General features: G+C 41.3%; 2 protein-coding genes across 3 annotated transcripts in view; one reads left to right on the forward strand and one right to left on the reverse strand.

The window, feature by feature from the left end:
* The first annotated feature begins 2,502 nt into the window (after positions 1–2,502).
* rhbdd3 (rhomboid domain containing 3) lies at positions 2,503–5,156 on the forward strand. The gene is made up of 5 exons (XM_069138468.1): positions 2,503–3,033; positions 3,131–3,514; positions 3,860–3,986; positions 4,095–4,349; positions 4,477–5,156. Exons 1-5 carry the CDS (start codon positions 2,871–2,873, stop codon positions 4,643–4,645), a joined length of 1,098 nt encoding a protein of 365 aa, XP_068994569.1. The 5' UTR covers positions 2,503–2,870; the 3' UTR covers positions 4,646–5,156.
* Positions 5,157–5,237: 81 nt separating this feature from the next.
* The window catches only part of emid1 (EMI domain containing 1), a 53,097-nt gene continuing 43,493 nt past the window's right edge, over positions 5,238–14,841 (reverse strand). The window contains exons 9-17 of one of the 2 annotated variants that reach the window (XM_069138466.1): positions 14,658–14,765; positions 11,598–11,687; positions 11,273–11,325; positions 11,091–11,153; positions 10,353–10,397; positions 10,059–10,103; positions 9,879–9,890; positions 7,621–7,705; positions 5,238–6,297 (exon numbers count right to left, since the gene is read on the reverse strand). In XM_069138466.1, coding sequence (XP_068994567.1) covers positions 6,164–6,297; positions 7,621–7,705; positions 9,879–9,890; positions 10,059–10,103; positions 10,353–10,397; positions 11,091–11,153; positions 11,273–11,325; positions 11,598–11,687; positions 14,658–14,765 — 635 coding nt within the window. In that variant the 3' untranslated portion in view covers positions 5,238–6,163. The remainder of the gene's footprint in view (positions 6,298–7,620; positions 7,706–9,878; positions 9,891–10,058; positions 10,104–10,352; positions 10,398–11,090; positions 11,154–11,272; positions 11,326–11,597; positions 11,688–14,657; positions 14,766–14,841) is intronic. The other variant, XM_069138467.1, reaches the window with a different exon arrangement.

A 14,841-nucleotide genomic window follows, 5' to 3' on the forward strand; every position in this document is an offset into this window, starting at 1 on the left:
GATATGGCAGGTTGTGTAATAATGTTTTTCTGTCACTTTAGGAAAATGGCATGGGCTTAAGCAGGCAGAGGACAGTGAAAGTGCTTGTGGAACTAGGAAGAGGGGACTGAATATGCTTGTGTAACTTGGACAATGATGTACAGGACAGGGGACATTTTATTCATTTTTATTCAGAAATAACAGTTTCTCAACAGTTTTTGGTTTTGTGGATGTCCACATGTCAGAAGTAAGGCTAACAGCAGCCACCTTTTCCACTTTAGCCTTAGCCTTCTCCTTAGCTGACTCATACTTGGCCTCCACCATGGCCTTCAGAGCCTAAAGGAAAAAATATATAGTGCTGAACTGTGAGACACAATAAAGTACTCATTTGTTTCATGCATGCACCCATACATACCTGCCTTGTAGGGAGGACATAATTAGGATCCAGTTTGGACACAAATGCCCTGAATCCAACATCATCCACAATACTGAAGGGCTGTGTGTCCTTCACTATCATGGAGACGAGGGCTTCATCCAGCTCTTGTTTTCTGGTGGCTGGTTAAAAGAGAATAAATACAGTGTCTGTTACCTGTCTTTATTTGCACAATAAACAAAAGTGGACAGGGAAAAATTGTGATGGTGCATTTGTAATATTGTAATGACTTACCTTGGCTGGGTGAAGCTCCAGTTTCCTCCTTATTCTCATGCAAGGCACGGTAATGCCTCAGCATGGATGAGGTGTTGTTATTGTACCCCAACTCCTTGGAGCACAATAAACACCTCACCTTTGAATAAAATAAGAAACTGTGAAAAATACAGTTCTTGATAAGCAAACCTAATGTGTCTGAAATAGAGTTAGATTTAGCTTACCTTATTAGGAGTTATCAAATCAAAGTGTTCCCACACAGGGGAAATCCTCCTCTTCCCAGCTGGCTCCATCTTATCACCTCTCCTTCTCTCCTCACTCTCCTACATCTCCAAACTATCTCTCTCTCTCTAACTTCTCCAAACTATCTCTCTCTCTAAACTCTCCAAACTATCCAAACTCTCAACTGACCGCAACTCTCCACCAACAACCCACATTTTGAACGGAGCCTGAGGGGTTTATATTATATTGCTGTCAAACCTCCCGGCAAAATCTGAACCACTTCCCGAAGCAGTCACGTGGTACAGCCGGGCAGCGAGGCTTCGGACGTCATCATTTTTGGCTCCTCCCCTCAATGAAGCAAGCCTCGACACGCGCTTCGAAGCGTCGGCACATCTCGTAGCATCACTACCAAGAACCCGATGGTCACTCTGACAGAGCTCCAGCGTAATTGCTGCCAAAAGGTGCTTCAACAAAGTATTGAGCAAAGACTGTGAATACTTATGTATGTGTTATATTTTCGTTCTTTATTTTTAATAGATTTGCAAAAATTTTAAACAAATTTCTTTCACTTTGTCATTATGCGGTATTGTGTGTAGAATTTTGAGGAAAAAAATGAATTTAATCCATTTTGGAATAAGGCTGTAACGTAACAAAATGTGGAAAAAGTGAAGCGTTGTGAATACTTTCCGGATGCACTGTATATGCTATATTTACCAGGGACAAATTTTAGGTATGTCAATTACTTGAGGTCTTCAATTCACTGAGGTTTATAGGTGAAACTTTGCTGTTTTTACTGTATTACAGTTATCTAAGAGCTATTACATTTCAGATTTAAGATTTTACATATCAGATTTAAGCTTAAAAAACAGTGAACTGTACCAGATTTAGCAAATGGGTCCCAACATGCTTTGTCATCCCAACAGCAGGGAAGCATGTGGCCCCTTGCCATATTTTAGACAGTGTATAATTACTGGTTTAATCAAAGAGTGATTTCTCGGTTTCATTTAAAAAGCTGTTTAAAGCTGAAAAGAGGTCAAATTATCCAGTATTTCTCAAAAAAGAAAAGTGGTGGAAAGAAAATGTGTCTTGGAAAACTTATTTTTTTCTGCTTTCCTACCACATGACTCATCTCATTAAGACTCTCTGGACTAAACCTCTAAAACTATCCTGTATAAAATGAATAATACTAGCCACATCTCGACAAGTAAAAATGCAGCTCATGCTTGCAGTTAGTGTCAACAATCTGAGGACATAGACTATCAGCTACAGTGGACATTTTTATGCAGACCATATACTTTTAGATTCATTTTCTGTGCTATGCCCAATTATACATGTTTACCCTCAGTGGAAAATGGCAAAACATTTTTCTTTAAAAAAAAAAAAAAAAAGCCCCTTTAAACCTATAGAGTGAACAGCAATCCAAAGCCCAAAGATATTCAAATCTATATCGCCATAAACCACATAATCCATACATTTACGAGGCTGGGATCAAGAAAAGTTGGGCATTGTGCTTGATAAATTATTTTAACGATGAATTAAACCGATAAATCAACAATCTGCTCCAGTGTCCAGCAGGTGGCGGTAATGAACCTTCACGCCATTGTTACGCTCATGACACAAAGAAGACAACGTGACGTAGTACGGAAGTTGGCGTTCCCTTCGCTCTCAACGGAGTTATCTTACTCAAGACATTTATTACTTGACGCCTAAAGTATGTGACTATCTTAAACTATCAACTGAACTCTTGTAGTGCGACTTAATTAAATTCCATGTCGTTCGCTTACAGAGAGTCCAACAAAATAAATCGTAGAAAAATATATCAGCCTCGGTTGTGAATTATAATGTTATTATAATGGACTTCAGCTCTCACTCTTATCTTGTAAGAAATGATTACGGTTTTATATCTGTAACCATTTCATTTCACTAGACAGTTTTCTTGTCGGAAGCACCAATAGGTGTTTATTTACCAGAGTTATGGCACAAAAGGTCAAGTGAGTGCAGGAGTAACATCTGATCTAATATAATGCCGGGTCGTATATGGTCAGCGTGGTTTTGGTTTGGATTTGATCGCCCTGGATTGTGCCTGGGAACATCTTCACTGATAACACTCATGCTGCTGATGTATGCTGGGGGCATCCAGGCAAGTCTCAGTTTAGGTCCAGGTGGAGACTTCCCAAGGTTCAGAGGTAAACTGTCTGTTTGTAATTTCATAGGTTTACAGGTACATTTTCAGTTTCAGAGTTGGTGAAATCAAAGCTTTTTTTTTTTTTTTCTCCTCCCCAGATGTGTTCCTGTATGCTCTCAGCCATGATGAGCTACCCTCTCTGCTGGTCAGCGTCGTTCTCCTGCTGGCGCTGGGACCCTGCCAGGAGCGTCGCTGGGGAACGGTCGCCTTGCTGGCCCTTTCCATCCTCACAGTGACAGCGCTGCCTTTTCTCTACACCCTGGTCCTCTTTGTGGGTGGGGGTGAGGCGAGCCGGATCTGTGGCTACTCTGCCGTCCAGCTTGCTCTGTTTACAGCACAGTGTCGACAGGTGACACAAAGGAGGCTGCTGATGTGCTTGCCAGTCTGGTTTCTCCCCTGGCTGCTTCTACTGGTTGGTCTGCTGCTGCTGCCGGGGACACCTGCCCTGCTTCACTTCTGTGCAATATGCATCGGCCACAACTGTATCCTTCTCTGGTTATACGGTCAGCTGACGCTTGTCAAAATACAGTGTATTGTGGCTTTTAGAAGCGCTGTTAAGTTTTACAAGGGCTTTCCTCTTATTTAGACTGATTCGACTTCTCACGTGGTCTTTGTGGCCATACAGACTATTTTAGATTGAAACTTGTCTCACTTTTTTGTTGAAGTCCTTCAAATGGGGCAATTTGGAGCAGAGGCCTAATAAGCCATAGTAATTGAGAACACTGGTGTACGTTTTATGTGTTTTTGTTTTCAGGCCTGTTTTTTTTTCTGAGGGCTGAAAGTGTCCTATCCCATCATCTTTTTACAGTACTTAATGAACTTTACAGATCGTCAGCCCTTGATTGGGATGTTACAGGAGCTGGAGGAGGCCTGGGTCTTCGATTTAATTCCTGATTGGGTGTATGTTCCCACTGCTGCCAGGTTCAGATTGCCCACCTACGCTACCTCACAGAGGTGGGATTTATATCATTCACATCAAATACTCTTTGAATGTTCTCAATCACTGCCCTCAATGCATGGCCTTGGCACAAGTTATTATTTTAACTTTATTGGTTGTCACAGATCCAGATCACTTTCTCAGGTGATGCCTGTGGATCGGCCAGCTGCACCCTCAATGAACAACCCCTCTGCTTTAAACCACCACCCATGGATCGAACCATTGGCTGCATGGATAAGGGAGGAGTCTGCAGCACTGTCTGAGGCAGAGGTGCTGGAGGAGCAGATGCTGAGAGCAGGGATACTGGCCTCGTTACAGGATGCTCCAGATGACCCTGATGCGAAAGTGGAAGTGCCCAAATCATCGGTTTCCTCTCTGCGGTTAGTAAGAAATCAATATTATGTTGAATATTCTGTGAATGGGTACATGTGTTTTTACTTAATACTCCTCGTATTACTCAAAAATAGTTTGTGTTTTCAAGCATTGATGTACAGTGTTTCCTCTCAGACTCCAGCAGCTGGAGAAGATGGGCTTCCCCACAGAGAAAGCTGTAGTGGCTTTGGCAGCATCAAAGCAGCTAGATGGCGCCATCTCCCTGCTTATTGATGACAGCGTTGGAGAACAAGCTGTGATGGTATCCAAGGGGAAGAGCTCTCTGCCACCGCAGAGCACCTAGAAGATCTTTCACTCCTGGACTGAGTAATTGCACGTGTGCAGTAAACTGGACATACACTATGCTTAGGTTTTGCTGAGCTTTATTATTTTCCCTGTGGGTTACTTCTAAAACTATTTTAAAGATCAGAATTAATGTGAAAAACGGGACAAAAGACCGAGTCTTTTTAAGAGTTGTTGCAAACTTGACTATTTGAGTTTCTGTAGCTGCTCATATAAATGTAGATCAGAGAGAGTGGATGTCATTTATTTGTTATAAAAGTGTTTAATGATTACTGTTGTACCACAAATGAAAACAGGTGACATGTTATAAAAAAAACAAACCCCAATGAACATTATTTTATTACACCGATCATCTAGACAGGATTATCTTAACACAGTAACACATTTGCAAGAAAAAAATTCAAAATATGAAATGGTTACACAACAGCATACAAAATAAACTACAATGCATCATTTTAAATAGTTTCACAATAAGTTTGATATAAGACGGAAAAAAAAAACTTTTCATCAGGATAGTTTAAGCAGTTTACCAACACAGCAGTGGTAAAAATATGTTCAAGTTCCATTTACAGTTTTCTTCTTTTTTCTGTGTGTGTGTGTGTGTGTGTGTGTGTGTGTGTGTGTGTGTGTGTGTTAAAGGTCCTGAAAGGGACAGCCAGGTCTGCAGTCAATTGTTTTCATTTCAACATTTTTTGATTCCAAATGCAAAATAATGTATGACTATTTCTGCTGATATGCAGCCAAATGCAAGTGTTTGTGTATTTCTTTTGCACTGATTAAATGTCAAAATGTTATTGTAAATTAAATCAACTTAAGGGGGAAAAACACTCACACCAGAAAACTACAAATCACTGTTAGCAACACATATCTCAGTTAGAGTAGACATGACTTCATCTTTTTAGTGCACTACATTACATCGAGTTAAACAATATGATAGAAGTATAACAAAATTAATACTAGAAGAAGAGGTTTGTTTGTGTAATTGTGTCCTGCAAACTGTTCATGCTCAATATACTTAAATAATGGACTCTCTTCAGGTTGCAGTTATATTGTGAAAGCAATACAAAGTCAAATCCAGTCTCTTCTCTCCCATCTGACTTCTCCTTGATTACTCTGAATGACCCTTATAGTCCAGAAGTGTTTGTAGCTCGAGCAGCATCACAGAAGATTCAGATTTACTTTTCTTTTTTTTTTTTTCAAACATGAACATCTGTATTGTGAGGCTTTAGTTCTGTAGCCAATGAAATGAAACCAGAAGGAGCTGGTGGAAGTATTGTGTAAAGATAAACTGTGGTTATGGCGATGGGTGGGGGTCAGACTAGTTCTCAGGTTCCCAATGGAGCAGGGCATTGTGAATTATCAGTGGAGTTTCCCTGAGGTGTCCCCCATCCTAAATCTGATGGTAAAGCCCAGAGAGGGTATCAGATATGGTCTAAATCTGTTGAGTGCCGATGAGACCTATAGGAGGGGAGGTCAACCCAGCCTGTGATCCTCAGGGTGAGCGGGGGAAGGGGTGGGGTTACTTCCCTCGAACCTTGGTGTCGGAGGACAGAGGAGAAGCAAGTCGATGTGGATGTGCACCTGCTCGCTTATCTCTGTAGAAACTAGGGGAGGCTGTGCCAAACGGTCCATCCCCAGACCCTAGATCAGGCTCTGTTGAAGAAAGACAGCAGTTGGAACGGGGCCTCCTTGTCCATCAGTATGTGAGGACATGAGCACTCTGCTGTCCTCAAATGAGTCTACTCGGCAGGTATCAGAAGTGTGCTCTTATTTTAATTGTGCTGTTGTCATATTATAATTATTATAAAGGGGGTGCATCTGACTAGTAGGGCTGCAACAGTTGTTTTTGTTATGAATAAATTTGTCCATTGCTTTTTTATAGGTTGATGGTCTCACTGATAAAATGTTGAAAAAACAGTCCATCACAGTTTCCCAGCACTCAGTATATCTTCAGATTGTCTGTTTATTCAAGCCAACAGTCTAAAGCCTAAAGGTTTAAAAAAAACAAAGTAGAAAATTATCACATTTGAGAAGCCAAAACCTGGATGTTGATTCATATTCTGTCATTTGACTAATCATTTTATTGCAGTGTTACTATACTATACAAACATACTTTGATTAATATTTTTTTCTGAGACGACAGAGAAATGTTGGATAAAATGCTTCATCAGGACTGTTGATGGCAACATCTGCAACCAAACAAGTAAACTGTCATCTGATTTTAATTCAAATGTTGCTTAAACTTAATTTGGTGCTTGGAACAATGTGATGTCATCTTTTTCCAACTGAGCCCCACCAACTTTAAACCCATGAGAATAGCACAGAAAAATGTACAAATACAGAAATATCTTGGCTGAATAAAGCAAAACTGTTAAAAAAAAAACAAAAAACAAAAAAAACAGAATGCGTATGTAGGACATTTCTCATAGGAAGAACTTTGACAGGGTAAATAGATTTTTTTTTTTTTTTTTTTTTTTTTTTTAAATCTGTGCTGTCAACAGAGGATTCTCAAAAACGAAACAGTTTATACAAAAGAATATTTTTCTAAAAGACGTCTAACTTTGGGTGACTGGAACAACATTAAGTAGTTTGGTAACGGGTGTTTATCAGAAATGTTTTGCTTCAAACACTTGATTAATACTTTTTAGATCCTGTCAAGAAGGTAATTGAGGGCCGGCAGAACTGTGGGTGAGGATGTCTCAGCGTTACCTGGCCAGATGATAGCCTCCAGCAGTGTCACCCTGCGAGCCAGAAGCTCAAGGTCTGCCTGCAAGTCGTGGAACATCTGCAAGCTAATGTCCTATCAGAGAGCAGTGACAGGGGGACTGTGTGAGGGTGTGGAAACTCCAGCCCAAGTCCTGGGGCTGCTCGCGACTGTTCCCACCCCCTGTCTCAGCAGTGAGGTACAGTGGGAGTTTGGGCCGCCCACCTTTGACCCCTGCCTAAAGCTGACCCTGCCTCAGGCCTCCTACTCACCATGAATACCGATCATAGTTTCAAGGATTAAAACCCTCTCGGCTAAGATCTTCAGCGCCTCTCTGATCTGATGTATTCCGTCCCCCTGTGAAGATAGATACAGCCGTCAAGGTAAGGAGCACAAGCCAAAGAACTGCTCGCCAAGATGCAAGTCATTTTTCTCAATACACTTCAGCTGTTAGAAGGTTAAAACAGTCCACATATTTGCCCAGCACTGTCAGACATTATCCATTCCCTGTATTCCTCCCTCATTCTCTGAACATGCTGCTATATGAAATCAGTCTCTGTCATGCTGGGCTGGGCAACATCAGCATGCACATCACAGACCAGCCTCATGCTGGTGACATAACACGGCTGAATTTCACTCTCCAAGGATATAAATCTGATCATGCCATCTGCAGTCTTTTCTTTAGTCAGGCAAGTATCGTTTTTAAGCTCCACAGTGTTCATTCTTAACACTGTGGTCCCAAATGTTACCCATCGTCATGTGGCAGAATGCAGCCAGAGTAGATTTACACTGACATCCAATTTGTCTTTTGTTAGAGGATAAGGTAGTGACTCCAGGAGTCACACCTTCAAAAGTAAAAAAATTAACTGAACAAGAAAGGTAGAGCAGACGGAGACAGTTGAAAGTATCATGATCACAAAAGAAGGCATGCAGAGAGTCACTGAAGCTTCTTGGTGCCCTGGTGAGTGCTATCGACTATAAAATGCTCAGCTTAAAAAGATGCACTTTATGTTTGTAGAAAAAAGGCAAAGTTGCACTGGCAGTGCCTCTCTAGTAATGGCAATGTCAGTTTGTTGATTGTTCCACCACTTTGATTCATAATGAAAGAGCTCAACTTTGGAATAGAATGCTATGAAATTCTGTCCAGACGTTCATGGTGCCCAGAGGATAAATCCAACTACTGACACATTTTCTGCACCAACAATGTGTGGCTTTTAGTGACACTGTGACATTATGATCCTCTGACTCTTCATCTTACACCACGATCAGGTCACAGTTTTCAGTTGAACTAATAATTTGCCCATGAGATTCAGCTGTACTTTGTGTTTAGTGCTGATTAGCAAACATTACATTACATTACATTACATTTCATTTAGCTGACGCTTTTATCCAAAGCGACTTACAATAAGTGCATTTCAACCATGAGGGTACAAAACCCAGAACAACAGGAATTAAGTAAATACAATTTCTTCAAGAAAGCCAAACTACAAAGTGCTGTCAGTAAGTGACATTTTAAGTGCTACTAAAGTTCTACTGTTCAGCATGCTAACACACTAAACTAAGTTGGTGAAGCATTATACCTCCAAAAAAATCAGGCAGTTCACATTGTCATTGCGAGCATGTTGGCATTCTGTCATAGTACAGCCTCACAGAGCCACCAGTGTACCAGTGTTGTTACCAGAGAATTACACCCCGAAATAAAACTTTGGAAATTTATATCTACTTTGCCTTATTTTCTGTTTTACTGGCACCATGTTACTTTACTGATTAGATGCATTTTGTGTTAATCTACATATCCAAACAAGAAAGTTTATGCGGTGTAAAGCCAAAGTCATGCAAGGTTGCATTGTGGGAGAAAAGAGGATAGCTGTATCCACTCCACTCACATCAGAGCACAACACCTCTAAACCCAACAGGACCCACCACTGACACATATGGAGTGATTTGGCATATACATTTCGCACATTTTCTTTGTGGTTCAGTGATACATTTTGCCAATTGATTAGATGTAATCACAGCCACTCCTAAATTTAAAGAATTTTGCCTCTAAAATGATTTTACATCTTTTCACTCAGACCGGCTGTTCTCACGGTGTTCTGTATATTTATATGTATATGCCAAAGTCAGATGCTGTAAAGGTGACTGTGAAAGGTAGCCATGGAGACAGTAGCTTGCAGAGGGAGTCAGACAGCTTTAGGATCAAGAGGACAGTGTCGTAACAGGGGATAGCAGTCCAGAGCACACCCCGAGGACCGACAAAAACACATCAACACACAAAATCAGACAAGTCAACAGCTACGATCATATGTACTCAAACAATCAACAACAATGTAAAACACACACTTTATGACTATCAATAGGAAGGAAAGTATGGGCTTGAGAGAAAGAGAGATGCAACTGAACACAACTTTGTGGCCAATCACAGCCATAACCATGGTGAATGTTAAAGGATCATAACCATAACTTGAGATGTTGGTCATGGTTAATTTAGGTAATTAAACACGTGATGACATGAATAAAAATATCTTACATTTAGATTGCTCTTGTAAAATGAGGAAGAGGTAAAAGAAAAGTAAGGATTAGACAGACAGAAAACCTTCAATGCCCGGCAAATGAATCTTAAAGCTTTTTAAAATCTTCTGTCTAAATGCAAAATCGTCTTGTTCAGGCCACGTGTTACCATGTAAACTACCACCAACTACTTTCTTACCGGCAAGCCCTTCTCTCCTGGCTCTCCTTTGGAACCTGGTACCCCCTGTGAAGAAACATTGACAACAGCAAAGGTGAGTTCAACACATTATTGAAAGCAGTGCAGCAGTTTACGTCAACAGAAAGAGCTCGTTCTCTCTGTGATTGCGTTGTCACTTGTCAGTGTGGTTTATAGTGCTGCTGGAAAATGTAGTTTACAGTAACGTAACCAGCTATGACATGTGTTGATGCTTCTGCCCACACACTCGTTTTCTCAGGCAATAATCCTCAATACAGCCGGGTAGAGGTGGCTTACCGGCTCGCCTCTGAAGCCCCTCTCTCCTGGGTAACCTAAAGGACCCTGAAAAACCAAAAGCACATCTCAGAAAGTTGTTACATAAAGAAAACCTACCGAATGCTATAGCTCCCTCAATGTTTTCATGCCGCTGCGATGTTTTCATGCAGCTAAAATGTTTATAAAAGCAACTTGGGAAAGAGCTAACAATACAAAACTGCAAACAAACTCTAAAAATCACAGATGAGAAGCCTCACCACTGTAATATCTAATAGAAGTATAAACTCTAAGGCTGTGAAAACATGATCAAATAGAGTCAATTATGTTTAGTTTTTAAGATTATAAAAATATGACCCCCACCCACCCACCCACCCCGTCGCCCCTCGTAGTTCCCAGGAGACAAAGTAGTTTTTTACACAGGAAAGTTAATAAGAGGTAGAACCACCAATTTAGGAAAAAGGTCAGGTGTTGCTGTCTTGTCAAGTACTCTGTTGAAAGTATTGTATGTGGTGCTCTTAGTCAATCTTAATAAGTGCAAAGAATACAAAGTTATTTTATATTTATTCAGAGTGTATTGTGTTGTATTGTTTGATATTGTACTCTTTTATTGAACCAAAAATATTGTGTCTTTTGTATGTGCTTGGGTCTACAGATGAAAAATTCCCTCGGGCTAACTCTGGAATGTTTTTAGTAATGTAAATAATATGAATTATCCCTGTAAAATATATGAATTAACTGAACTAAACCAAGTTTACTTACTCTCTCCCCACGTTCTCCTTTCGGCCCCGTGGGGCCCTGTGTTGCAGGAGCTCCAGGTTTTCCCTGTATTGAGTCAGAGAGGAAATTCACAATGACAAAGATACATGTGTCCAGCAACAAATCTGACAGTGCTAAACTCAGCCAGTAACTGTGTTGCACCACTGTGCTGTGAGCGAGCTTACATTCTGTCCTGGTGGGCCAGGGGGTCCTACTGGACCGTTCGGACCTGGAGGACCTAATAGAAAAAAGTAATGTTAGTTTTGCCAGGTAAAGAGCACTGAGTTCAACCTGACATGCACAGCACCTGTCAGTGTTTATGACTTAAGATAGCTTGTAGTGTGTGGACTCGACTTTGAGGGATGTTTGTGTTTGGTCACTTGACTAACAATCACAAAAACTCAATCTACAAACAATCTTTGAGTGTATGGGCAGAGGTTTCCCACCAGCACACAAACATCCTGTGTGCAGCTGGAGATAAACCCAATAAAGAGATGGGTAAACACTCACCGACAGGCCCGGGAGGACCCTGAGGCCCTGGAACAGGCACCCCTCGTGAGTCATGGAAAGTGTTGGTGAAGAAGGGGTCTTTTCCACGATCTGGAGTTGAAACAAAATGTGTGTTTAATGGGATGCAGAGAATTCTCTCCTGGCTATTTGCAGAATTTGCGGAATGGAAACAAACGGCTAAATCTGCAATAAGAACCTGCCAGACATTTACGTAGAATGGTGCTGCTTCACTGACAGAAAGTCTAATTCTGTAGACTCACTGTCCAAACAGGCTTTTAATTACTGTATGAGGTATGTATTATTTAATTATGTATCTATAATTTTTTTATCAGTTACCTGTTTGATTTCATTTGGCCTTTAGGGAAATCATCTGGATTTAAACCCTCTTCCAGTTATGGGCTTCAATAATTGTGATGACTGACAACAAATCCAAAATGCAGAGCCATAACATAAAAATTTGATGCTATTCACTGTGTAACTTCAGGCTTATACTGTGGGTCGGAATGTGCCATATCGTGTCAGTCACAATAACATTGGTATTATTTTTTAATGATAAAAAAAAAAAATCACATCCCAAAACAGCATGACGGACGTTACGAGTGTAATTTATGCAAAGCAACAAGAAGCCTGGCTGAAAATGGCATCATGGTGGTGAAGTTGGTTCCAAAAAGTTCGCTCCGGTACAGTTCTGCTCTTCTGTTCTTCCAACATGCTCCTCCAATCAAATGGTATCTTGGTCGCATTAGATAATGATGTTTAGGATTAGATCCCTGGTTGTTATTTTAGGTGGGCCACGTTTGAGGAAGGAGCCATAGTTTAATATATCTTGAGAGAAAGTTCTCCTTTATGCAAAAGGCATTGTTCTATTAGCTGTAAGACAGATATTTAGGTAAACCTTTCAGTGTGAAAATTTTCCTTTTTGTTGATGTATGAGTGTGTCAGATGCACCTGGTAAGGCACTCCAGGGAATACTGTGTACAAAGCAACCCCACTTTGCTGATGCTGCCTCAAAAACGTGATGTTCCTCTTTGACAAATTGTCATTACCTCTAGAGGGCAATGTTTTCTAACAAACAGTCAAACTTCCCCTAATGACTTCAGCAGGACAGTAAACTATACTAAAATGTATTCAAAAGCACTGTCAGCAGTAGCTCAGAGTTTGGCATTCATTAAAAGTTATACAGCTTTACATATCCGCTGTGAAAGGACACTGACTGGACATACATGCATCCACAGAGAAAAGACAAAAGGAAGAGGGTGTTGAACGAGTGTGCGATAGAGGAAGTGTACGATCATTGGGTCATTTTATACTGACAGGAAGCACAGATCCAATCACAGCATGAGACTTCAAGAGATGCTGTGAGAAAGAGGAGGAGGAAGAGGAAGGCGAGGAGGAGGGCTGACAGCCAGAAACATCCTCCAGCTGCCAGATCATTGCAGACCGCTAACAGATCAGGACGAGAGGTGACATCCAAACTAGGGCTGCTCTCTGTGTGTCTGACGATCTCTAGGGCACTCTCTTCATTTCCTACTCGGAGCACACGGGGATCTGTGCCTTAATGTAACATGAAAATGTGCAGGAGAACTGACAAAAACAATGAAATCATACTTTTAAACAGTCCTCCTCTTCACTAAGTAACGTTCAGGCTGCTGGTTTAGAAACCCTCTCTTGTTCTGCAGAAGGGAATTCCACCATCCTGACGTTTTGGTAAAAGCCAAATATGCCAGTGTTTTCCAAAGGAAGCTCACACAGAAGCTTTCCCTTTATGTTCCCTACTGTGACTTTGATGTGAAAGAAATGGTCCACATTGTCAGAAATCATCATGCCAACGTCAACGTCCCAACAGTTTTCTCCACGCTGGAACCAGGAGCCTACAAATCTGTGTGCTGCATACTTTGTTTTACCACTGAATCCACGTTTAAAATCCGCCCAGGCTTTGACCTCGAAAGAGCCAGTGCGGGCCCCCATCTGTCTCTCGGAGCCCCCCTCAGCTGTCTGAGCGGCCTACATCTGGAAGTTGTTGAGTGACATCAGTGGTGGACAGGTTCTCATCCCAGCATGTGCAGTCTGTGTCAATCTCACTGTCTCTCTCTCCATTTAACACTCTTTGATTCTGCTCTACTTGGCTGGTAGTCAATTAGGAGCAAGTAGCAGTTAGAGGATTAACGTCATCCTGCCTGTTTCTTATTCCCTTTGTTTCTTTTGTAAGGCTGCTAAAGACACATGAATATTAGTAGGAAGTGTCAGGCTGCAAGTCTGTAAACTCTGTGTCACCCTGCCTGAGAACAAAGGCTCTGATTGAGTTTGTGTACATGCACAAACGCATTTTGTTTGGATACAAAGTCAAATTGTCCAGTTTGGCCCAGAAAGAGACCACTTCATGTGGGGAAGAGGAGGTGAAGAGGTTGTCTGACTGATGCACCCACCATTTGGATTTTTGACCTTTGGGAGAGTTCCAGGTCCATGAATATAAGGTGTGAAAATTCATAAGCTTTTGTCCAAGTTTGATAAACTCACAGATGGAAATAAGTAACATTAGAATAAAATATGCAGCAAGTAAAAGGGAAGTAATTTGATTAAGCCTTTTGTGTTACCAGTGGGAGAAGCATGACGTCTGCCTCAAGTTACATCACTTGAGGCAACGTTGTTTGGGTTTGGAGATGAGGATTTTGAAAAGGAAAATAAACAGGGTAAGGAGTTAGAAAGACGTCTGTAGCCTGTTTGTCATTTCAGTTTGTGTCTAGCAGCTCAAGACTACATTAGCAACGACTGTCATGACACACCAAAATCTTTGATGAACCTGTTGGTGGGCAGGTTGTATTGTGAGTAATATCAGCGTCAGTGTGGAACAACATGCAGAATGAAAAACAATGACACTTCCGCTTCTACTGCACTGATTTTTAACTTTGTTTTAAAACAGTCTGTTGGGCGTCTGACAGTGTAAAAGAGTGCAATGCTAGTTTGTGGAGTACTCTTTTAACACTCATATTTATAGAGTATCTTAACCATTTGTTGTGTTATGGTGATGGTGTGATATCTGTTTGTTGTCCAGGGTCTTACTGTGGTCTGGTTCTGGGATGTGGGCACTGGCTGGCGCTGGGGGGCCTGGAGGCCCTGGTGGGCCTGGTAGACCTCTGTCTCCTGGTAGTCCTGGTGGACCACGGGGGCCTGAGAAAAAGGGACGACAGAAAAATCTGTGGTGACAGACATACTGCACTGTAATGGTGTGTCATAGCAAAATATG

The sequence above is a fragment of the Embiotoca jacksoni genome, unplaced genomic scaffold, assembly GCF_022577435.1.
Source record: "Embiotoca jacksoni isolate LCO1_2020_lvr unplaced genomic scaffold, fEmbJac1.0.p SCAF_8, whole genome shotgun sequence".
Classification (NCBI taxonomy): domain Eukaryota; kingdom Metazoa; phylum Chordata; class Actinopteri; family Embiotocidae; genus Embiotoca; species Embiotoca jacksoni.